At 37.0% G+C, this 26527-nt stretch overlaps 1 protein-coding gene, 1 long non-coding RNA gene and 1 other non-coding gene across 3 annotated transcripts in view; all 3 read right to left on the bottom strand.

Annotated features, from left to right (window-relative positions):
- Positions 1–26527, bottom strand: part of LOC131435193 (homeobox protein six1) — a 78028-nt gene that overhangs the window by 36882 nt on the left and 14619 nt on the right. The window contains exon 2 of the mRNA XM_058602830.1: positions 13735–13945. Coding sequence (XP_058458813.1) covers positions 13735–13945 — 211 coding nt within the window. The remainder of the gene's footprint in view (positions 1–13734; positions 13946–26527) is intronic.
- LOC131435198 (uncharacterized) lies at positions 5059–6038 on the bottom strand. Its single transcript, XR_009230467.1, has 3 exons — positions 5592–6038; positions 5379–5521; positions 5059–5311 (listed from the first exon to the last, which is right to left on the bottom strand). It is a non-coding gene; the product is annotated as an uncharacterized LOC131435198 (long non-coding RNA).
- On the bottom strand, positions 22696–22768 carry Trnav-aac (transfer RNA valine (anticodon AAC)). The gene has a single exon. It is a non-coding gene; the product is annotated as a tRNA-Val (tRNA).

Here is a 26527-nt window from a genome sequence, read left to right as displayed (position 1 = left end):
GCACCAGTCCAGTTCGGTGCAGGGCCAGCTGGTCTCACGGCAAAGCGTCGTCGCTATCCGATTGTCTGCCGCCACCATAGATATGTTGTCACCCGTAGTGCGAGACCACAGAGCCAAAGCCTTCTGACTCAGTGAAACTTCCCCTCCATCGCTCATTCCTCCTGTCCGGGAACGAGAACCGTAGTGAAAGCAACGACGACAAAATCTGAGAACACCGAAACTGGCCGATTCTTGTGGATCTTCAAGATCGTTATGATTGCCGTAGTGGTGTTATTATTATTGTTATTATTATTTAGGTATAATCGTTCTCAGTGTTGTTATCAGCGAGTCCATCTACGGGAGAGTGATATCTTTGGCCACCCCGTCAGTGGTGTTTATTCGAGGCTCTGCACGCGGACACACAAACGAGCGTTCATGAATCTCAGCTAAATCTACGCAACAATTTGCTCGGGGTTGAATTATGAATCTGCTTGACAGCTCTATCGGATGTCAGATCAGTTTATTTGCATTTTATTTAATGAGCTCTCAAAATAATCAGATTTTTACACTATTTCTTATATATGATCACAGCAAGCTTCCAGGACCTCCACAATACATATAACAGGCTCAATGTTAAGTTGGTACCTTGTACAAACGCTGTAATCGAAAATAAAATGCAACACTTTCTTTTGTGTATAACTTTTTAGTTATAGGTAATTTTTTTGAAATTTTAGGTAAAACTAGTTTAGAGTGTAATGTGCAAAATTTTGACACAATCTGTCAAGCGACTGTCGTGATGACTTACAAGCTAGAAGTGCTTCTATGAAAAATGATTGACGCGGAAGTGGAAAATACAGGCCAGTTCCACCCGTGCATCGGGAAACAGTTGGGAGTCCACAATTTGATCATGTCCCGTGTGGTAAAATAATTCAAGAAAACCCGAACGACGGCGAGCTTCGAATTCGAATTTGTTGGTCATGTTATTTGATGGTCATTCGATCCGACTTCGGTTAACCGGTCTACGAAATCCGTTTCGGAAAATACTGAAAATAGTAATCAAAAATTCCAAAACGGAATCGCATGTTGAACAGAATGCGTTCTACTTAAGAGCAGTGTTGGTGATTGCCAAAAATTTGACAGAAACTGCTCGATATTTATCTATATTGTATACAACATTTTCAATCCGGTAGAAGATGCTACAAGAACTCGTGTCTCTCAATGCATGAACCGTGATAGAATTTTTCGACATTTCTTCGCTCCACTTCATACTCTGAGTATTTCATGGCCCTTAAAAAAATTTACAGTCTGATAATGATCGTGGCAGTGTGGAATTTCCCAGGAGAGAATCGCAAGTTGACAATTATCGCAGAAAATCGAATCGATGATTCGACTTGATGATTCTCATACTAGGTTGCAATATTTCAAAACCCTTGTAAGGAGCATTCACATACATTTTCATCGGCACAACTAATACAAAGGTTATATGAACATAGTTAGAATAAGCGGCAATAGTAAAATGATTCTATCGCAATTATCAACTGCTTGTATAGAATCGGATCGCGAAATGAGAATAAGCGACCTTTTGTTGCTTCAGAGAGGATCCCCACAGCAGCGTGTCAACCTTTGATTCTCAGAAATGTCATCGAGAGAAATTCGCTCTCGCACTGGTGTCGATTCTATGTTAAATAAGCCATGCCGGGGTTTTGTTGCTGCGATGATATTCGTCTCTCTTTGATGGCACTGATTGAATCGTGTGAAGAGTTGCTAGTGAGCGTTCTTTGATACGATAAAAGCCATCCTTGCTTAAGAGTTGCAGATCATACCCAACGTTCAGGCCCGCACTCAGGATTTCGTTTCGGGAGGGACCCTCAGATAAAAAATAACGTTATTGATGATTGTTACATAATTTTAGGCTGCACCTTTTACAGGCGTTTTTAACAGACACTTTAATCTGAAACTGGAACTATCGTTATTAAGTTTTTAAATTAGTGGCCTTTTACGACATGGAAGCAGGAATCCAATGGATCAATTCGTGACTACTTTTTTGCCATCGAATTTCACACGGCCTCTTCTATTGGCCCCCAGCCCCTAGCAAATGCTTTGATATTAAGTAGTTAATATAGTTTAACTAGTTTCCAAGAAGAAATTCCATTTTGAGTATTATAAATCAATCTGTAAATTTCAATCCTGAAAAGCTTCTTTCTAAATTAGAATGGAAAACGAATAAATCGTAATTTCAAATAGAAAATATTCCACATATCCGATTTCAGACCAACAAATCGAGTGCAAATACTTTCACTTTTCTTTATTTTAAATCAATTCCATAACAATGTTGAAACGATTGTACGATTCGAAGAAATGACCCTTTTCGGTAATATGGTATTCGGCTATTTGACCCTTTTCGGTAGAATAGTATTCGGCTATTTGACTCTTTCTGCGAAATGGCAATCACCGAAATAGTATTCACCGAAATGGCCCTCGGTAAAATGACTCTAGCCCGCAAAAACCAATAAAATTGCTAAATTGGCATTCAAACTGTTCCAATTAGTAGGTTATGTAAACTGCTAGCCTTATGAACCAGTTCCGGTCCCCAGGCTCTGGTTCTATTATTTTCCATTATTGATTTTCTCTAGCTCCTGAGTTTAGTTCGAGTCCGATTTTCGGTTCCGGAACATGGTAATGAGTGTAAAAAATTTCAATCTATCATTTAGAGTAACGATGCAAAATAGGTAAATAATCATTCGATTTGGGTTCAAAACTGATTCATATTGTTGATCATACAGACCGACCTCGGTTGTACGGTTGTATCGGCTCCCGGATACCGGTTTCAGACATACCGAATTTTTTTTTAAACTACTCCAAACGGTACTTTATTCTCCCAGATGTTGGCATACTTAGATCCAAATTAAATGTTTTAATTTCAGAATTTTGTCTAAATCCGACTTCCGGTTCCGAAGTTACAGCGCGATGATGTTCAAAATTTCACACAGTCTTTAAGAGTGACTATGAAATAAAACACAAAATTTCTTAAACTTTGCTTAAAACTATAGTAAATCGTAGGTTATGTAAGATGCTGAATATACGAACCGACTTAGGATATACCGGTTTCCGGAACTCACATATTTTGGAGATGGCACAAGCGATTTTCACAAGATTAGGTTAAAGCTTGCTTCAGATAGAATTGGAACAAAGACAATTGCCTGTATATCAGTTATTTATTATTGAATTCAAGATCTTTTTTTATACAAATGTACCTTTTTTTCATACTTTTAAGAAAAAATACGGATAAAATTATTCGTCACGGTTTCGAAGGAATTCTCGAATTTTTCCTGTAACACGGCTCATTAGGCGTCGCACTGCTTCTTCGTTCATCGTTTTAGCTATTCTATTCCACCAGGTCGTCATCTGATTGGTGTCTTTGACAACCTTTCTCTTTGCCTTGAGTCTCCTCTTCATGATTGCCCAGTATTTCTCAATAAGGTGGAACTGGGGGCAGTTGGGTGGGTTAACGTTTTTCGAAACAAACTGGACCCCTTTCTCTGCATACCATTCTTGAACGACTTTGCTGTAATGACAGCTTGCCAAATCTGGCCAAAACATTACGGGATGGTCGTGGGATCGAATGATCGGCAAAATTCGTTTTTGGAGACACTCTTTTTGGTATAGTTCCGATGTCATTGTCTTATTTGTAACGAAAACTTTCGTTTTTTGCCACAGCTGCAAATGCCCTGCCAAATCATAAATTGTCTTGCAAATTTGTCGGCCAAACCTTGGCTGGAACATCCCCCCGAGGCGTTGCCAAGTAAAATTTTTGATCTGGGATTTGTCAGAAGTCAGCCTTGATATAGGTTTCATCGTCCATCAGAAGACACCCGTCGAACTTGGTCAGCACCTGGTCATGCAGTTTCCGAGCACGAATTTTGACCACACTATTGTGTTTTATGGTTCGATTTGGCTGTTCGCTAGCTCGTCTTATTACTTGATTCCTTCCTGGAGTCGAGTTCTCCTCACTATGGGCAGCGCCGAATTTTCTGGCCAAATCACGGTCCGACAGATTACGATTCCTCTTAATCGTCTTCAAAATCTTACCACGCAGTTTCCGGTCGACAGTTCCGCTCCAAAGATTGGCTTGAGGCTTCCGAATCGTCGTCAATGTTTCCTTATACCGTTTGCTAACGCGCCATACGGTATTTTTGGTCAATTTCAGCTGTTTAGCTAGCCTAGATGCAGACCACAATGGATTTTCCAAATAACTGTGCACAATTTTTTCCCTTCTTTCGGCTTCCATGTTGATTGTTTACAAAGTACAGTCGTTTTTCGGAATGTCAAAAATCATACATGAAGCTGACAAAATTCCCGACACTGACGCCAAGAACTTCCAAATCCGTCCAGGAGCGCCACAATATGAGCAAAAGTTTGTTCCAACTCTAAATGAAGCAAGCTTTATTGAATTTTATTTCAATCCCACTTTCGGTCCTGGAATAACAGGGATAAGAGTATTCAATATTTCAAACCATCATTTAGAGCGACGATGTCGTAACCGTACAAATTCTATAAATTTGGCTCAAAATTGTTTCAATTTGTAGGACGACTTTTATTGTTTTTTTTTCAAGAGTCAGAGCATTTGAAAGAATACCATCGTATACCGTATAAATACTTTGTAAATTTACATCCTTTTGCATGCACATATTTGAAGCACATAACATAACGTAACATTGAATATGAAATAACTTCACTGTATTCTTTATATCTTAAGCTTTTATGGAAGCAGAAATAATCGTTCATTTAAAATTACAGTCTTATTAATTAAAAATTCAACGCATTTCACAACATTTTTATATTGATGATTATTTTTAATCAAACTCGTTTGCTCAAACCTGGTTTTTGGACGTATTTAAATAATGGGAAATATTAGAAAAACAAATTTCTTACGCTATGGCACCGGTCGGAATGCTAAATCTGAAGTTTCGAACTAATCCATTTTATCACAACCATGAATTACATTTTTTTTCTATCCGTGGACTTCACACCGCACAGATTGTCCTGAAAACAAATGAGTACAAAAAGGCAGCACCACTGGAAAAGGTTCAAATCCAACACGTTCAGTTCAGAACTCGGATTTCTAGTCCGTACGGCTCACATCGGATGACTTATGTTATCAGACTGCGACGATCTCAAAGAAACAAAGAAAGAAAGCAAGAGAATCGAAACCACCCAAACGACATTCGAACCGTCGCTAGGTCCGAGTGTTTGTTTTGTGGAGCTTGTAATCAAATTGTCTCGAAAGGAACCGAGCAGCTCCCATCTTCCGTCCACTAACCAAGCTGGTCATCTGAAACGAATGGGTTTCTGATAGATGACAAGTTTCAGTGAAGATACCAAAATCGTTTTACACTCACTTGTCTAGAAAGGTTGTAGGATTTGGTGCATTTTAATGCATCTCTTTCTATACTTTCGATGTTGTTGTTTGTTTGAGGGTCTTCAAGATGAGTTATGACAATTGATCAGAGTCAGTGAACATGATTTCAAATTCTGATGTTGTCTAGTTTGCATTGTAAAAAGTTTTTACATCATTTTCAATGTATTTCTTCTTAATATAAAGACAAACTTACTTAATTAATTGATTTGAAAATCAATACCGAACCATATTATTGATGAATGGTAGAACTTTAAAACTTTAGTGCACCTCCGACTTCAGTTGCTTACTGTTACTTTTTAAGATTGCTCGATTTGTGTTGCACATGTTTTGCCCAATACTGTATGCGAAATAAGTCGAGAAAATCTAGTATTGCCAGTGTTATGACTTTTTAGACTCTAGCACTAAAAAAATTTGACAGGAACTTTTTGCTCACACACTAATATTAGTATAAATGCCATATGCCGTTCACATCAGGGATGCCAGGTTAAATTTTCAAGCTAGTTTTAAAAAGTTAGTGCAATAAAGCTTTTGCAGAATCCATTTAACATTTGTTGTGAAGTAAAATCTTCAAATATTTGCAACGTTAATCAGAAATCTGTAAATTTAGAGATAAATCTGCACACGTGGCATCACTAGTTTTCATATTAGGTTTTTTACGTTTTTTACCGTCACTGCTTACCTCAATCGGATGAACACATTTTGACAGTTCAGCAGTACAGTTTGTAAACAGAAATTTCTTTTGTTTGTTTATTGACAAATTGGATCAGACCATGTACGGTCCGTATCGCCTAAATAAAGTTTTAAAACATTTGTTCACGATTGAATACGGTTCCTTTTTGATATTTATTAAATAAAAGTGACTAGTTGCAAAGTGTAAAGATGATTGTTTTAGATGTGCTCTTCGATTTTTGTTTAAGCTTGTTTGTAAACAGTACCGCTGAACTGTCAAGGATGAATACTTGTTCATTTGTGTCATCACGATAAAAAACCTAATACTGGGCTTATTTATATGTGTGTACTGCGGGAAACGAACTGTGCAAATAATTTAATATATGTGATGTGATGTGATGTGAAGTGAAGCCACCATCAGTTCAAGGACTTGCCAGTGGATGCGGGTAGACTTGCAGTAGCCCCGATATGACTCATCCATTCACATTCTTACTATAGCTGTTACCGAAAAGCGAACAAAAAGGGTTGGGCGGATATGTAAGTAGAGTTACTTACTCGTATTCCGCGGGAATAAAAGATGCTCTTCCAACCATAATATCCAGTGCATGGATGAAGCATTTCGCTATACATGCTTGAACCCGCCTGATGGTTTGTTTGAGAAGGGCGCGTCAGACTCATTTCAAACCTTCAGAAGGAAACAAGTTTCCTTCAAGTGACTTGGGCTGGCTATCCACAATCCCTCGTCCAGTCGTCAATTCGTCCGATGCCCTGATGCTCCCTACCCTTTACGACCCCGTGCAAAATGTTTTATATTGAAAAATACAATGAAACATAGTGTAATGAAATTAATATAACATGAAAAGATATAATAGATTACAAAATAATACAATATAACATAATATAATATAATATATTTTAATTTAATATAATATAATACAATGTCATACAATATAATATAATATATCATAAAACAATATATAAAATAACATTTAGTGTAGAGTGTCAGTTATGCTCTTCTATCTTCGCAATACTGCAGGAAGTAGAATATTTCTCTTCTAATAACAATAATAATATCCACATCTATAAAAATAATATATGTTATTATTATTGATGACAAATTAATAATAATAACAGTAAATATAATAATGAAAATAATAATAAAAAACGAATCTAATATAGTACAATGAATTATATAATAAATAATAGAATGAATAAAATGATATGTTGCGGTATGCTATGATATTATATTACTTGAAATTATATGTCATTTCTCATGCTCTCATTCTGCCCTCAACGCATTCCATCGACCAATTGTCACCACAGACACACGTGTAGGCATGAAACAGGAACCAGTGAGGACCAAGCTCACCTTGTGACGACCTTGATAGTTAGTTAAAAGATTACTTTAATATAACTGATAATGATAATGATAACTTATAAGGAAAACAAATTTATATTTTGCGCAGAGGTACGTAGTACTACTCATAATAAACCCTATAATATAATATAATATAATATAATATAATATAATACAACATAATACAATATAACATAATATAGTAGAATACAATATAATATAATATCATAAAATATAATATAATTATATAATATAATATGCTATGATGCAATGCAGTATAATACCATAATAACATAAAATAGTGTAAGACGATAATATATGAAACAATATGCTATGATATAATATAACAGTTAATGTCGCAGTGTAAGTTACGCTCTTCTGATAATAAAAATAATACTAATAATACATGATGTAATAAACGACAGAATTATATGTTACAATATACTATGATAAACATTGCACTTTAGGATGGGCTTCAACCTACAAGCCATTTCGCACCCTCTCATTCTGCTACTAACGCAGAAGGCGATAGCACCCAGTCGACGCCATTCTATTGACCAAATGTCATCATAGACGCTCGGGGAGGCATGAGATAGGGACTTGTGAGGACTTAGTTATCTCACCATTTGACGACCTGTGCAAATAATTTAATATATGCACACAAATGCAGCGTCTTTCACATAATTCTCTTGTGGCAATCGGTATTCCAAAAAAATTGGTTGTATTTAACAACGACATTGAATAGACAAAAAAAGATTATATAACATATCAAACATATGATGTCAGTTATCAAACAAGAAAATAATAAATGTTATTGATAAACATTTGCAATATTTGCAGCTAATACGTCTATTTTCTGCTGGAAATTCTCCCTCAAACGGCAAATCGTCGATTTCACAACATAAAATGAAACATTCGTTCATCCGCCGCAACCACAAGGAACCAGAAGGATCAACACCCGTGCGTACAGGTTTCAGGTTGCTAACGAGACAATGACTTTGGAAGAGCCTGTGGAAGACAGGCAGTGTATAATGAGATAAAGATTATTAACGCTTCGTTTGCTGGTTGTATATATTTATTGGGTGATCCAAAAATAAACAACATTCGACGGAAGTCACTAGTCGAGGGGTTTGCTACGGACAGGACAACAGCTCTGTTAGGTGCACCGTCGGGTCGAGGAAGGAAGCCTAAATGAAGTGCATAAAAATAATTAAATGAAAACCTCATGTTTGACACGCGGCTTGCTGATGATGTACTTCGACCGGATGGAAAGGAAGCCGTTTCCTATGGCAACATGTTGATAGCATATTATGCGCATTTCCTTCGTGTGGAAGGCAATTTTTAGGTAGGCTAAAAGGGTTCTAAACAAACAATCAAAATCATCTGGACTGACTGTACATATTTGCCTTTTGTTTTAGTTTTTATTTGCATTCTAATGGGATGACCGCCTAGAGGAAATGAACACTTGAAGAACCCCTTCAACAAACTTTTTTGTTATTGACTAGACATATGTTTTTCGTTTTTTTGAACTAAGATTATTTTGTCAGCTCATCAAACTGTCCACAAATTCGTATAATTGTGATATACTGCATAATTGTGCAGAAGAATTTATTGAAGAAATTTCAATCTATGTGGCTATTGGCTACGAAAACAGTTTACAAAACTTTATGCAAAGCACAAATAGAAGAGAAAAGTTTGCTTAAAAGCTAAATCTGTATGATATCGTTAGAAATTGTGTTAAGAATTACAATTAGATTTTTTATAAAATAAACAGTTTGAATGAAAGGCATCTGAAACTGTTTTATTAAAGTTTGTCCGAATCTTACATTGAACAGAAAAAATGTATCTCTATCTATAGCTGATATATTTTTATTACTGGTACACCGAAAACTCCGTTTACGTAAACTTTTTTTACGATACCTCCATTCACGTGCAATGCTGTTCGAAATAATAGCAGCGCTCATGTTTTTCTCAGTAACATCTTATGTACTTCGGTTTGCTTTTCATCAACTATTTTTACCTTTTTTGATATATATAAAAATAGGTATAGAATTCGCTCAAACTTTAGAAAAAATTTCCGAGGTCCGCAGGGCCGATTGTCATATACCAATCGATTCAGCTCGACGAACTGAGCAAATGTCCGTGTGTGTGTGTTGTCAACTAAGAGGTCGAGATCTCAAAGATGGCTGGACCGATTTTGATCAAACTAGTCATTAACTTTTCGTTTGAGTGTTTGAACAGAATGATTTTACAAGGATAAATTTTTTAAGTATTACCATTTAATTCTGTTATAAGTATATCACGTCACTATACAAATTCACTATGTATCTCACGACACTATAAATCTTGTATAATAAACGTCACATCACATATGCACATTTCGAATACAATTTATATTCATCTTCAGTGTGATAGTTTTGTTTAGTTATTGAAAGAATGCTGCAATGTTGTTTCTTTTATATGAAACGGAAGTAGGTAGATTCCTACAACAGGTATGAACACCTCGAAAAAATTATTTAATTTGTTTAGGGTAGGGAGAGATTAATCTACCGATATTCTTTTCAAGGTTTCTGATAGGGGGGTCAAAGTTGTAAGTGATAATTTTTTCAATGATCTTAATTTCTTATCGAGGATTGTTTGGATTGAGCGCTCCGGATATCCATTGAGCTTTCCAATTTCGAAGATAAAATTTTTCTCTTTCACTACCGCATCATCTCTGAGGGGTAATGTTAGCATTCTGTGAAACATATGGTGAAATGTTGCCATTTTGTGTTGGTGAGAATGGTTAGAAATATTAGGTATAACTCGCTCTGTATTGGTTGGCTTCCTATATATTTCGAAAGATAAAGTTTTCGCCTCCCGTATAATAAGAACATCTAAGAAAGGTAAACTGTTGTTTGTCTCCCTCTCGCAGGTGAGTTTACCTTTCTTAGATGTTCTTATTATACGGGAGGCGAAAACTTTATCTTTCCAAATATATAGGAAGCCAACCAATACAGAGCGAGTTATACCTAATATTTCTAACCATTCTCACCAACACAAAATGGCAGCATTTCACCATATGTTTCACAGAATGCTAACATTACCTCTCAGAGATGATGCGGTAGTGAAAGAGAAAAATTTTATCTTCGAAATTGGAAAGCTCAATGGATATCCGGAGCGCTCAATCCAAACAATCCTCGATAAGAAATTAAGATCATTGAAAAAATTATCACTTACAACTTTGACCCCCCTATCAGAAACCTTGAAAAGACTATCGGTAGACTTCAACTCTAACATGGCATATCCACTTAAATCAAAATTAAACCCCTTTGGCTTGGATTTAGTGTTCAGTAGTACTAGCAACCAGTTGAAAACTTTACTAGGATCTACTAAAGATCCTACTGACAAATTGAAAAAATCGGGGGTATACAAAATTTCATGTTCTCATTGTGATAAATTATACATTGGACAAACAAAGAGATCATTAGATATCCGTTTCAAGGAACACATAGCGGAAATAGGGAAAGCATCCAATGATCTGGAACGGGGTTTATCACACCATTTCAAGTCGAAAGTAGCTGAACATGCCTTTTCCGAAAACCATGATTTCACTACAAATGACATAAAATTTTAAGACAAATTTCCAACCCATGGAAATTAGATTCGGCAGAAAGTCTGGAAATTTTCAAACATAATTCCACTTCTTTACTAAACAGAGACCAAGGAAATAGGTCTTCCTGGCTCTTTAAGTTACTACCTACACACAGGGGACAGACAAACATAGAAAACACTTAATCTCTCCCTACCCTAAACAAATTAGATAATTTTTTCGAGGTGTACTCAAAATTTAATTCGCACTACAATTTCTCAAAGATGTCTACACACTCCTCAGGTGAATTTAACTGATTTCGGCTACACCAATTTTAGAATTCCGGTTCCAGTATCGAATTGTTTCTCAAACCTCAATCATTTTCTTAAAAAGGCCAAATCGAACTTCAAAAAGAAAAATTCAAATTAAAGGACTTAAAGTCCCATACAAAATTGGAGAATTTTATCCAATTCTAGAATTACAGGATGATGAGTTTCTAAAATTCATACCGATATAGAAAATGTAAATTGTTTGGCGTATTAATTTATGGCCATACGAATCATTTTGGGTTATGCTAGTTCCTGAATACCGGCTCTGGAAGTACCATAAATAATGACGAAAAACTCGAAATCTTATGGAATGTTCAATCGATTGTCACACGTTAAGATTGAAATTCGATACGATTTTAAGTTTCGACATAACAGGGTAATGAGTGATTAAAATCTCAATTTGCCGTTTAAAACGACGATGATTAAAATAATGTCATGAGAACTAAAACACCGAAGAAAACATATGAGGATTGATAAAAAAAAGGTATCATCTCACTGCTAGGTGGATTAATCACGTTTTCATGTCTGAATCTATTTATAAATAATGAACAAAATGCTCGGCTATTTCGAATCTGTTGATTACTGTCTACTGAACTTAATTGTCATTTTCAAAGACAGGAGATTTTACCTGTTCTAAAAAATAGCAGCAGTATCACTAAAGTGTCTTCAAGCCAGCAAAGTTATTAAACTACTTTGTTCCATTGGTGTATTATTCTTCAAAGGTGGTGCTTAAAAGGTGGACAATGCATTGCACTGGCAAAATAATGATAAAACTGATCGTTTGATGTTCCAGATAACAAAACAACATTCTTATAACAACGCGGGAATTTAGAAAATGCGTGAAACTTCTCATTGTCTCGTCAATTGACAGGAAAGGAATGATTGAAGCCGAATTTCACACAAGAAGTCATTAAAAAAAAGCTTGTACTCCTGTGATGCACCTCTTTCTACAGAGTTGAACTCGTCATCTGAATTTCAGGCATCGTGGCCCCAGGTTGTTTCGGCGAAAGGGTCATTTTGCCGAAAGAGTCATTTTGCCGAAAGAGTCATTTTGCCGAAAGGGTAATTTCGCTGAAAGGGTCATGTCTCTTGTATGTTATGTCTCCTGTATAACTGATGTGGCGCAGCCACATAACCGAAGCCAAGATGGCACAAAGCCGCCGAGCCGACGTCAGCTGAGTCGGCCGCCGACCCGCCGTCGGAAGCGGCGGCCTCTTGCATACAAACCTGTAACCGCCTCGTTTGCCCGGTCTACTCAATGCTAGGTTTCTTTGCTTTAGTTAGGCCGCGAGCGGTAGTGAGGTCGGACAGCACATGAACCAAAACGATGTGATGTAGCCGCATTCGATATTTTTTTCATTTTCATTTAATAAACGGAAAATACCACAAACATTTGCTTGGTAGATACACCTATGCAATTGCTTTGATGCTTAGTAGCTAATAGTCAACAAGTTTTCTTGGGAACTCCGTTCTGAGGTTCATGAATCAATCTTTATTCAAGTGTACAAGAATCAATCTTTATTCAAGAAGTACAATTGTAGGTCAACAAAACGGGCGTTAACGCTATCATCTTTCATCGTCTTTATTTTAAATCAATTCTAATTACGATTTTAAACGATTTCAGAATTCGGCCAAATGACCCTTTCGGTGAAATGGCTTCCGGCGAAATGGCATTCGGAAAAATGGCATTCGGCGAAATGACTTTCGGTGAAACGGCTTTCGGCGAAATGACCCTGATTCGTCTGCAATCAGTCTGATCAGGGGTACTGATCATGGAATAATATTATTTGTATATGCACGCAGGGGCATTTCCAACCTTTTTTGTCCAAAAAATAGATTATAATTCAATCGTGCGACTACAAATGAACCCAAGCGCCATTCAACTCTAATAATAGTTATATTATAGCTTTCAAACCAAAACCAAAAGCATTCGATTAATATCGAAAACTTCAAAGATTTTACCATAATGGATAAAATCATACTGTTAGACCATTTGACCATTAACGCTCGATTGGACAGTAGATTTTGATTTGAAACTCATATCATAAAGAACTATTTTACCAACAGCCAACTTATTAGTAAAGATATCGGATACAATATCCTTGCTTCGACTCTAAGAAACAATACCGCAGAACAAATAGTTCGAAACTTGTTCAATCTATTTTCGGATTATCCAGAAAGACAATCTATCGAACAGAGACAGCAGATCTCACTCCAACAAATGGGTTTCGTATAAGAGATGACCACTGGAACTGGTATGACTACTGAAGCCATTTCTATATGTTTTGGTGCCATCAATAGCATGGAATTGGTGGAGTTTAAAATTATTGTTTCCACTAAATAATCATACAGACTAGACACAGCAATCGGCCCCATGCGGGTACCCTTATCCGTCAATTACTAAACTCACCTTTCAGCCACAAGGCTTGCAGTTTGGCGTGGTTGTGGGGAGCGTACTGATGGTGCTCGAGTAATCGGTACAGTTCTTTGAAATTCCCCCGGTGAAACGCCACCACGGCTTTGGCCTTGAGCACGGATTCGTTCAGCTGCAGTTTGTCGCACTGAGGCAGTGACCACAAAAATCGGCCCAGCCGTTCGATGTTTCCTGCCTGTTGTAAAACCTGCAAATAACGCAAAGAGTTTAAAAATCTGTTAACGGAAAAATTTCATATCGCTAATGAAAAAATAACCAAATGGAATTATTTACCATCAGCACAGTCATTAACCCTTTCAAACTCAATTCTCACCAAGTCCATTCACGTATGTATAAAAATTCGATAACATGCGTTTCTCACGCGCTTAATTCAATTCGAAATGCAAACCGCCGCATCGAAACGAAAACGTCATACGAAAGCATTTTTTTTAGCTCCAATGCAACCTGAATCGAAACTGTGGGAAAATAATTTTCTTCGAAAAAAGCCTTCGTTTGGTAGAAAATAGCAAACCATCGCCAACAACAATATTGCACACTTCCTTTCAAACCCTTCGGTTCTACCTTTATTTTTTTAGCTAACCAAACATGCGTTTCGAATTACTGGCGACATAAAAAATACTACCTATTAATAAAATTTTATGTGACCAGTTGGTGCAATGCGATGCGACCCCCATAGGCTGCATTCAAGTTTGTTGACATTTTGCGACTTGGATAGCCGAGTTTAATCACCGTAATGTATCCGAAATGCATCTGCATCGAGATTGTAGATGTCAAATTGTGTGCGCAATCCCGATGCACTCGTTTCCCGGTTTCTAAATTAGTCTCTAGATTTCATTAGTCTCGCCTAATCAAGCTCAACTGCTAACACACATACAAAGTAGCGATTTAAATTTAAATCAAATAAATCACCAGTTACGACAGCTCCCCTTAAAGCCACGCTGGTGGAAATTTCCCGCCCATTATACCCCGCTGTACATGTACCGAAGAAGTGGGAAAATCACAAGCACAAATTAATATGCTACCATTTGATCACCAACTGCTGCAGGGTGTCTCAGTTGATGAGTATAAGATCAACAATATTTTCGAACTAAGGAGTAGCATATTATGTAACGATGCTTGGTAATTGGAATATGCTCGCAATTGTTGATGACGCCACTTTTCAAAAGTATACCTATCTAAACATCTCGAATCATAAATCCTTCTGACTATTCAACGAGCTATACAATATTTTACTTCTGTTTTTTATTTAATTTACCCATGGGTTGTGAAAGCCCCACGTACCGACGCGTACCAGTTTTGCATTATCATTTTGAATGACGATTCAAATGTTTCGACACTTATCGCCCTATAATTTTGGAACCGGAAGTCGGATCTGGATGAAATTGCGCAGTATATTATAAGACAATGAGAGCTTTATGTCGTTTTCGTTTTTAAATTGCACTACACTGGTGTTGCGAAAGCTGCACCTAAACCGTTCGTTTTTACCAATTGCACTACAACAGTGCTACACTTTTTCTGCACCGATACCACTGGTGTAGCACTTATCAAAAGTTTGGTGTAGCTCTGTGCAATGGAATCGTCAATGGTTACTGTTTATGTTTTCGTCATTTATGTTCGTTTATTCATGCATCAGTGTAGCACTGCACCGGTGTAGCGCAAATTAAAAACGAAAACGCCATTAATTTGAATCAAGATTTGTGTGCACCTCGTTTCACCATCACTTGCGAAATAATTCTTATGAAATTGAACATTTTTCACTTATCTCGCTGTAATACCGGAACCGGAAGTCGGATCCAGATCGCCTTTTCGGGACTTTTCAAATAATTACATGACCTGTACATCCCAGTTTGAGAAAATCTGTTAAGAAATTTCAGAGTAAAATTGAGTGCACATTTTCTCACAAATTTACACATATTGGCCCTTATTACCGTTTTCACTTCCACTTTCACATTCACTTCACTTAAATGTCACTTCACTTGATTTTACCTATTACCAGTATCACGCATAGTGAAGTGATCGCTGTGGTGGAAAAAACTAATTTTTTCAACAAAATTTTGGTGGCGTGATGTTCATAATGACATCAAGTTCATCCAAGTAATTACTTTTGTCTCTGAAGCGACTTCCGTAATAAGGACCTACATTCACTTCCACCATGAAGTGATACCCATAATAAGGGTCACAGTCACTTCACTTGGTTTTCACCGTGTAGTGACACCGGTAATAAGGGCCATTATCTTGTAATTCCAGAACCGGAAGTCGGATCCGAATAAAACTCTATACTCTCAATTATATTTTTCATTTTTGTATAAAACTTTGTATGAGGCAATTTTTTTTTCATTTGAGTCTTATTTTGTGAGAATTGGCTCAGTTTTCTCTGAAAAAAAGTTAGTGCACTTATTTTAATTTTTTTCACATGTAATTCCGGCACCGGAAATCGGATTCGAATAACTCAAGAATTTTGTATGGGGCTACAAGACCTTTTATTTGAATCCCAGTTCATGATAATCGGTTAAGCCATCTCCGAGAAAAGCGAGTGCAGCAAAATGATAAATACATACTTACACATACACACACGCACATACTCATACACACATACCGCATTTTTCGTACTCTACTAACCGAGTCGAAAGTCAGTGATTGCATAACCTTTCTATATAAGAAAGGCAAACATACAAAAATACACCCACCTGGCGCATTTAGATAATATTATTTGAAGATAATATTTTGTATCAACATACAGTGTGGTTCAGACATACACCCTCTCAATAAACAGGGAGGTCCAAATAATATACTCTGAAAGTCTGAAAGCCACGGACCACCTAACCTAACGGATATTTTTTCCCGGAAGCAAAAAAATCATTCGCCAAAATCGAAAAAAAATATTCGAGTTATAAATTTGGAAAAACATAAATGATTTTTGTTCTTAGGTGTTGTTGTTTCTTTAATTTATTTTTGATAAAAATTAAAGAAGTAAATTTCAATTTCAGAAAAAAAAACGGGAAACAATTCTGTGAACCTACGGTATCTATAAGTCTTGTATTACACTCGCTTGTAGAAATAATCTTGCACTTAAACAGCACAGAGATCTGTCGAAATTGACGTCTATCAAGACGTCAATAAATGTGTATAACTTCATCTAACAGTAGACAGTAAATATTATTAATTCTAAATGTGGTCTAATTCTGATGATTTAACAACAACGATAATGACGCATTACCCAATATTCATGCATTTCTCCCCTTCGCACCGGTTAGGTTCACCAACAGCACATAAACTGGATTAATTCAACTGTTTCCTTGTCGCCAGCTCATATTTCACGCCACTATCATTATCGTGACTATCAGGGAGTAGTCTTTCTCTGGATTTCCCGTGTGTCATATGATTAATGCGAACGACACACTCACAGCAAAAACCATCTAGTGGAATTCAAATTTGTACCTAGATTCTAGTTCTGTTGAAAAAAATGCTTTGATTCAACATGAATCATGATTGCTAAGGTCGGTACTTTGACATTTTGCAATTATTAAAACCATCATCGGAACAGTCTGTATGTAAAGTTTGATAGACAGAATAGGATAGATATTTGAAAATTATTTCCTAATTCGGGATCCAAAATGTTCTAGTCGAACTCAACCATTTGTGAGCAATGTATCATCGTCACGACAAGTTAGTTAGTACAGCTATTTAGTGACAACTGGTCAAAACATACACTGCATAGAGCCAAGATCAGAATGGAATGCAGCAGCAATGTGCAGAGTTCCTGAAATGCATACTTTATATTCCACAAAGCGAGACGCGACGTCTGCTTCGGTTTGGTGCGTCAAATGTGGTGGGATGGTTCGCATTCTATACTTGTTTTTACATTTATGATGCTGTTCTAAGAAAACCAGCCAAACACATGCTCGTTGTAGGTAGCAATCAACACATTTGTTCGAAATGCAATCATGCTTCACAGTTTAGCGTCTGCAAGGAAGAGGAAGTACATATTTTCTCGTAATTTATTTGATTCGTTTTCTCTGGAGATTTCAGGGAGCGGAAAGACTGGCTGAACAGATTCTACAACATGAAAATTTGTTCTACGCTCAGCTTACCAGCAGTATAGTGTAACGAAAATAGAAAAAATGTATAAGTACGTGAATATAACCATTAAAATAGGGTAAAGTACATATAAAAACTACCTACCTCAACAACTTTGGGTTGGGTAAATCAACCATGCTGTACCTACGAATTTATGAATCCTTTCAGGTACTCTAAAATAGACGGCAGTCAATTTCATTTCAATTCCATCTGTATTCGATTTTCAGTAAAGTAAATTCACTATCTCATTGCGCCACATTTGACACTTCATTTGCAATTAGAAATCTTATACTAGATTGATCGAGGTGGGGATTGATGGGGTACTATACGAGGTTGTTGACGAGTTCATAATCTTGGAACACTAGTGACATGCGATAATGATATTAGCCGAGTGGTAAAAAGGCATGTTGCAGCCAAGGATGGCTTTTATCGTATCAAAGAACGTTCACTGGCAACTCTTCAACGATTGAATCAGTGCCATCAAAGAGAAACGGAAATCATCGCAATAACAAAAACCTGGCATGGCTCATTTAACATAGAATCGACACCAGTGCGAGAGCGAATTTCTCTCGATGACATTTCTGAGAATCAAAGGTTAGCACGCTGATGTGGGGATCCTCTCTGAAGCAACAAACGGTCGCTTATTCTCGTTTCGCGATCCGATTCTATACAGGCAGTTGATAATTGCGATAGAATCATTTTACTATTGCCGCTTATTCTAACTATATGCATATAACCTTTGTATAAGTTGTGTCTATGAAAATGAATGTGAATGCTCCACACAAGGGTTTTGAAATATTGCAACCTAGTATGAGAATCATCAAGTTGAATCATCGATTCGATTTTCTGCGATAATAGTCTACTTGCGATTCTCTCTTGGGAAATTCCACACAGCAACGATCATTATCAGACTGTAAATTTTTTTAAGGGCGTGAAATACTCAGAGTATGAAGTGGAGCGAAAAAATGTAGCAAAATTCTCTCACGGTTCATGCATTGAGAGACTCTAGTTCTTGTAGCATCTTCTACCGGATTGAAAATGTTGTATACAATAAAGATAGCAATATAGCAGCTTCTGTCAAATTTTCGACAATAACCAACACCGGTTGCAGCTGCTAATAATGCTTTCTACGGGTTCCGGAACCAACTGAAGTCTCGTAGCTTGCAAACACGCACAAAACTTGCTCTATACAAGTCGTTGATACTACCTGTTGTTCTATACGGAAACGAAGCATGATCGTTGAATGAAGCAGATGTTCGAGTACTCGGCGTCTTTGAGAGAAATACTCGGCGGCAAAGAAGAAAATGGAGAATGGTGCAGAAGTATGAATCATGAGCTGTACCAACTATACAAAGATGCAGACATTAGAAGGCTTATAAAACACGGCAGACTACAGTGGGCTGGACATGTAGCAAGATTGCCGGAAAAGAGAATGGCCTACGTGATGTTCAGCAGAGAACCTGGGAGAGGTCGTCGACTGTGGGGTAGACCTCGCACTCGCTGGCTGTGCGCAATCGAAGAGGATGATTGTGTTTTGGTAACTAGTTCAAGAGGAATCTTGTCCACGATATCGCTATTGCATTTTGATGGGGTCAATTTCGATGCCCTTAATGAACACAAATCAATACATTACACAATTGGAAACTATTATAATAACTATTGGAAAACTATTACAATAAAAATAACAACCTTAGAAATAACGTGGAACTTTTTATAATTTTTGGATTAGTTCTCCTAATATGAGTAAAAAAAAAAGATGCCTTCAAACGGTTTAACTTAAGTTATGCACTGACCATTTTTTCAGTAATTTGATTTTCTAGCATTGGTAATAGTATATCATGATAATTTCTCTTATCTGATTCTGATGCAGTTTATTCAATTGAACTCCATTTGAGAAAGGGCTGGAGATCAACGATTTCAAACGGAGTTCATGTCATGTCTTATCTTGATCATATGTGATTTTCCTCCACCAACATCAAAGTTTATCGAATCATCCAATGATTGAACTTACATAAATCAAGAATCATTTTAGCTCAAAATCACTACCCATTGTGTGACGGAAGATCAGTACCGATATTGATCGATGTGATTTAAAATTCACTGATCAACTGATCATGAAAAGATTCTCCGGCAGTGATCTCGTTTTGATGAGGTTTTGGTCTTTATTTTCTCAGCCCTGTATGCTACACTAAGGAAATATTATTCTTTATCTAAAACAATAATATATCTGTGAACCCCTAGAAGGAATAAAACAAATGATTTAAATGTTTCATCAATTCCAACCAAATACTTTTGTTAATTTGAATAATTGATATTAATAAAATAATTCCGAAGATTTTGTAGTTTTAGAAATTTTTTTTTAATCTAATGACAGCATGTAATAAATCGATTTTTCCCTCATATTTGTATGGTTTGTCATGCATATTAAGAATGTATTGAAATGAATTTTATTTATTTTGAGTTTGTGACATGTGACATAGGGGGGGGGGGTCTTTGCTTCTGTGACAATTTGCGATAAAGGGGGGATGGAGAGTCAAAAATTGTCAAAAAAAAGCGTGACGTCTTTTATGGACAGCTCCTAACCGGTTTGTACTTTACGGTTTCTATTTTACGTTTCGTCTTCGACTCATCGGTGTATAGCAGTTCATGCCACGCCACTCATAAGTTCAACATAAACCGCTAAGCAGACGTGAAGTTATCACTCTACTTGAGTGGTTTAAGTTGTGCCAAAGTACAGTGTCTAAAGCGACTAGTAGGTCGTAAGCTTGTTTACGTTTTAACACCGATTTTAACAATTTTTGGCTTGTTTGAAAGCTAATATTGAGCCATTGATAAAGTTCTAAAGATTAATTACGAAATCGATTTTTTTTATGTCAAATATCTTCAATTTAATGAAAGGTTGAGCTTTTTTGTCGTCTAGAAGAATTTGTTCTTAAATCGACTTTCTGGGACTTATGTATAAATTTATGCATGGAACGGCAGAATACTATTGGCTGAGAGTATAATCTAATAAATGGTTTTATGATACTATTTAATTGACAAGATACTATTTGGCACCCAAATGTCAAGCGCTTGGTTTGAGAAATGATGCTGAATATGTGACGTAAATGCTATTGTGAACTACTCGGATCAATCTGAATAAATCGGTGTCAAAAATCTCAATAAAAAGGAAAAACAAAATTTAATGAGACTGTCTCGATGAAAGAGAAAGGTTTCATCACACCACCACTAGGTGGATTATGAATGAGTTTTTACTAAAGACTGTCCCAGAAAGTATGGACGCTACCAAAAACCGCTGCAATGGTTCAGAATCTGTCAATTTTTATGACTGCGTCCTGTTGTTTACATTCTTCTCTAACAACTTGTGCAGTTGTTTATTCATTTTCATTAGTTTGCTTCTAAATGCGTGGACTTTTAGCAGAACAACGTCAAAAAATTGTGTACAAATGGTGCACAGAACGCAGACTATCACTGAGAAAGATAGCAAAAATGGAAGGAGTAAGTGAAAAAAGCCGTGCGAAATGCAATCAGGAAGTTCGGTGAGGATAGCACCTTTGAGGATAAACCGAAAACGGGTCGAAAATAAGGTCCTGTCAACCCTCAGTTGGATAAACGTATACTGAAGGCGTTCGAGCAAAAGAAGGAGGTTTCAGTTCGGGATGTGGCCAAAAAAGTGGGCACTTCGAAGTAAAATGTTCTTCGTGCTAAAGAACGTTTGAATCTTCGAACCTGTAAGAAGCAGAAACAACTAAAACGTAGTCCGAAACAAGAAGCATCGATCATGCCGAGGGTTCGAAAGCTGTACAATACGATTCTTGCTGGAAATTTGAACTGCATAATCATGGACGACGAAACATAAGTGGAACTCGATTACAAATCCTTGCCGGGACCACAATATTATACTGTGCGAGAAGAGCAAGTGTTAAACCAGTCCGAGACATCGATTGAAGTCGAAAAAATTGGTAAGAAATCTATGGTCTGGCAAGCAATTTGTAGCTGCGGTAAGATTTCGAAACCCTTCATCACCATTGCTTCAATGAACAGCATCAAGGAAACATTCCTTGATGTATGAAAGCATACATCAAGAAATGTTTACGAAAACGACTTCTACCCATGATTCGAAGCCACAAGGACCCTGTTGTCTTCTGGCCAGATCTTGCTTCTTGCCACTACTCGAAATCGACGATAGAATGTTATACTACCAAAAATGTCACTTTCGTCCCAAAAGGCATGAATCCACCAAATTGCCCACAACTTCGACCAATTGAGGAATTTTGGGCATTAACGAAGGCACATCTTAGGAAACATGTCTCGGCAGCCGAAACCATTCAACAGTTCGAAAAAGATTGGGAAAAAGTGTCAAAACTTGTCGCCCAGAAGTCTGCACGGAATTTAATGAGGAACGTTCGTAAGAAGGTGCGCCAACTAGTCTACAATGGCTAAGTAGCAAATGTTGAGAATAATATTCTGTTGTTGTAGTCTAATATTAGCAGTATATCGAATGAAATTTGAATATCTAACACTTGTGAATTATTTACAGCGAGATCAAAGTGGGTCCATACTTTCTGGGACAGTCTTTATCATATTAGGTTGTTGGTATTCATTAGTTAGTCTAAACACCGTTTTAATCAAGCGAGTTGCTATTATGAATTGCATTAAATAAAATACATTTAATTTGTACATGATCTTATAACTATTTCAGGTTTATTTGTATCAGTTCATCACTTTTATTCAATATCATATAGTTGGCTATAAAAGATACTTTTAATGGTGATAACCGGTTTCGAACTTCGATCTCCCGACTTCAGAATAACGTACACATCCAACGCTATAGAATATGACAGCTACATAAAAATTATCTGTTTCCGCCCGGGATCGAACCGGAGGCCTTCCGCGTGTTAGGCGAATGTGATAACCACTACACCACGGAAACAGGGATACACGTGAAGCCGTTGTCAGATTTTAAAAATCAAAAAGATTGGAATTGCACAAGTAAACATATCGTTCGTCCAGAAAAACCATTTGAAATTTATTGTATATCTTTGCTTCTTGAACACAATAAATAAAATAAATGTTATGACAAATGGAAAGTAGTAGTCCGAGGTCCCGAGTAGAAATGATTTGCAAACCAATAACAAATTTTATTATTGAAACCAAGGATGGCTTTTATCGTATCAAAGAACGCTTACTTGCAACTCTTCACATAATTCAATCAGTGCCATCAAAGAGAGACGGATATCATCGCCGCAACAAAAACCCGGCATGACTCATTTAACATAGAATAGACACCAGTGCGAGAGCGAATTTCTCTCGATGACCTGTCTGAGAATCAAAGGTTAGCTCGCTGCTGTGGGGATCCTCTCTGAAGCCACAAACGGTCGCTTATTCTCGTTTCGCGATCCGATTCTGTATGGGAAGTGGATAATTGCGATAGGATCATTTAACTATTGCCGCTTATTCTAACTATGTGCATATAACCTTTGTATAAGTTGTGTCTATGAAAATGTATGTGAATGCTCCACACAAGGGTTTTGAAATATTGCAACCTAGTATGAGAATCATCAAGTCGAATCATCGATTCGATTTTGTGCGATAATTGTCAACTTGCGATTGTCTCTTGGTAAATTCCACACAGCACCAATCATTATCAGACTGTAAAGAGTATGAAGTGGAGCGAAAAAGTGTAGAAAAATTCTCTCGCGGTTCATGCATTGAGAGACTCGAGTTCTTGTAGCATCTTCTACCGGATTGAAAATGTTGTATACAATATAGATAAAAATCGAGCAGCTTCTGTCAAATTTTCGGCAATCACCAACACTGATTGAAACCAAATCTCCATAGTAGAAATTGACATTATTTAGTTTGAAATAAGAGCTAAAATATTAAAAATCATAACAAAAACTGCATGAAAAAATAACAACAAGATAAATAAAATTCTGTCATGGTAATGCCCAATCAAGAATAAAATACTTTTAAAAGACGAAATTTTCTGATTTTTTTTATATTCTGAATTTTCTAGAATTACATGTTATTGGCTGTTGAAGCTTAAAACTCTTACCGCACTCATCCTCCTCGATTTAGGAGGATGAAATTCAAGGAATTTCAAATCAAGCACTTCTTGACTGATAGATAATATTTGTTTAAAAACTTTGGATTCTCACAGTGACTGAAAGAATGTGGTTATAACCCATCCAAGAGATACACACTCAATTTCGAGAGCAGCATTAGCAATTTACCACGATGTATTCAATCGCATTCGGACATTTGCCCATTACGATGCACAAACAAACCCATCCAAGCTTCAACGCAGCATGTGCCCATGTGTCAGCCAAATGAGGTCCTTGATGCAGAATCGTTCGGATTTAGCTTTGTTTTGGTTATTCGTAGCTCTCAGTTTTTTGCAACCGAGCGAGTTAAATTTAATTTTACGTCGCATCGCAGTTTGGGCCTATTGTTTGACTAATTTCTCGGAGTTTAAATGGTTCTTTCGTTTGTAAACAACGGCACTCTATTCATGTTGCTGGATGCCAGTAGGAGAAAAATATACCGCAGGAGGAGGAGGAGGAGGAAAAAAGCGTAAAAGGGATTTATGAATAATGATTGAATTGACACTTCACATTCAAGTGTGGAAGTTGTTGACATGCGTTGAAAAGGCTAATCTGATTGATGATATAATTCAAGGAGCTTCTGTAGAGATGATAAAGTTCAAACTTGTTTATTCAGTTTTAACCAAATTGATTCATCGGTTGAAAAATTAATCATGTTAACTAAGTCTTTATGAGTCATCAAAACATCAACAGAACTGAATTAGAATAAATTGCTCTCAAAAATCTTATAAATCAATAATACTATTTGATCTCTATAGACAAAGGAGAGAGAATGTTGTTGAAAGGAAAGAAAAAAATACCAAAAAGGAATTGCTCCTATGTTCACATCCACCATCCTTTTCGTTCGACGTTTCATTTTCCTGTCTGCTTCTTCGAGGGTTTAAGCAGTTGGCACTCGAGAATAAAAAGAGAAACTCCTTTTGTGACGTACTTTCGGGAATGTTCAAAACCCTAACCCTTCTGCTGTGTATGTTATATATCTCCTCTACCAACCGTACCCCGCCTATGCACCGGAGAAATTAAATGCATTTGTTCAGCTTCTCTTTCTATCGAGTAGAACCGTTACCATGTGTCATGATGGTGATGATGAGGATGACGAGATGCCCTATCTATAGAGCTAAGTTGTCGGTATGTACTGTGCATCAGCATTCACTGTTCGTCGTACCGTCGGGGAAGGACCGCTCCGACGTCGGATAAACACAACTAGGTCGACGATCGCCAAATGGTAATCCGTATCGGGTTACACTTTTTGCTCGCAGTGCTCAATCAAAATTCCCATCTCCAACAGCAAACCGGACGGACGTCGGTCGGTCGGTCGGTCGGTTGGTGAGGTCTCACTGAAAATCCATCATTCGATCGTCAACGACTATGACGACGTTCAGTTCTCTGCGCTTCGCCGATTTCGTTTTTGTTGTTATTATTGAAATCGAGCTCCAACATGCCGCCGTCTTACGGTGCTCAGTGAGCAGCCGGTGAAGATAGTGTATGCAGGCACCGAACGTAACTCAACTCTATTTACGTGAAAAAGTGATAAAAATAGTTTTAGACAGTTTTTGTCACAACCTAGCCGAAGTGTATCTTAACGCACGGAGAAAAAGTACCACCGGGAACGTTCAATCTCCTCAGAATGACATTTTTTTTCAGTTCGTAAAGTGTGTTTTGGACTGGGGCATGGAAAGCGCAAACTTGCTGGGACAACTTTTCTACCGTCTTGGAATTCGATTTGAATGAAATCACCATAATCATATCACGACGAATTTTTGTGTCACGCTGTGATCCGTCTTTGGTTATTATGATGACGGAACAAGATATGCAGCTCGAGGCGCACGACATTTGTCTATTTCGGATAAATCGTTCAACCGATAGCTGTCCCATCGAGATATCCTGCTGTGCTGGTGGTTGGATTTTGGGAAAACAAACCGTTGGTTACGACGGTCACAAATTAGAAGTGTAATCAACATATGATAAATAATCTACAAATGATTTTTCAATACTATGAATGTGATACTATGACTGCATCGGTATATAGCAAATTAAATATGAAAATTGATGAAAATTTTGCTTCGAATTCATATAAGTATTCGCTGTCAGTTGGGGCTTTTCTTGATATGCCGGAAACACTTGTTCAATCTTTCACACTACGACATGATTTTTTTTCTCACTTTTTCATATCGTTTTTTAACAAATGATCATGTTTAAATGAAACTTTGTTTTCATATTAGGGTTTATGAATTGACAAAAAAAATCGTTACAAACTCAATATTCAAAGTATCATTCATCATTAGCCACTACTTATTCCCGTATTTCCTTCAATTCACGGATACCCTTTCAAAAATTCGAATCATAATTGGAGAAGTGCTGATTAGCCAGGCCATGCTGCATCGACCGGAACAAATAGTAATCGGAAAGAACCAAGTCTGGGATATACTGCGTGTGGGTTAAGACTTCCCATTGTCATGTTGCAAATTTACTTTAATCGTTATATTTAGGCCGTTTTTCTTGCAATGTTCGGCTCTAACGTATCAATTGTTATTGGTAACCTTTCCCGTAATCCTTTCACAGGGTTGCAATATATAATATACCAC

This window comes from Malaya genurostris, chromosome 3 (assembly GCF_030247185.1).
Source record: "Malaya genurostris strain Urasoe2022 chromosome 3, Malgen_1.1, whole genome shotgun sequence".
NCBI classification, from domain to species: domain Eukaryota; kingdom Metazoa; phylum Arthropoda; class Insecta; order Diptera; family Culicidae; genus Malaya; species Malaya genurostris.
This window is presented reverse-complemented; position numbering and strand designations above follow the sequence as displayed.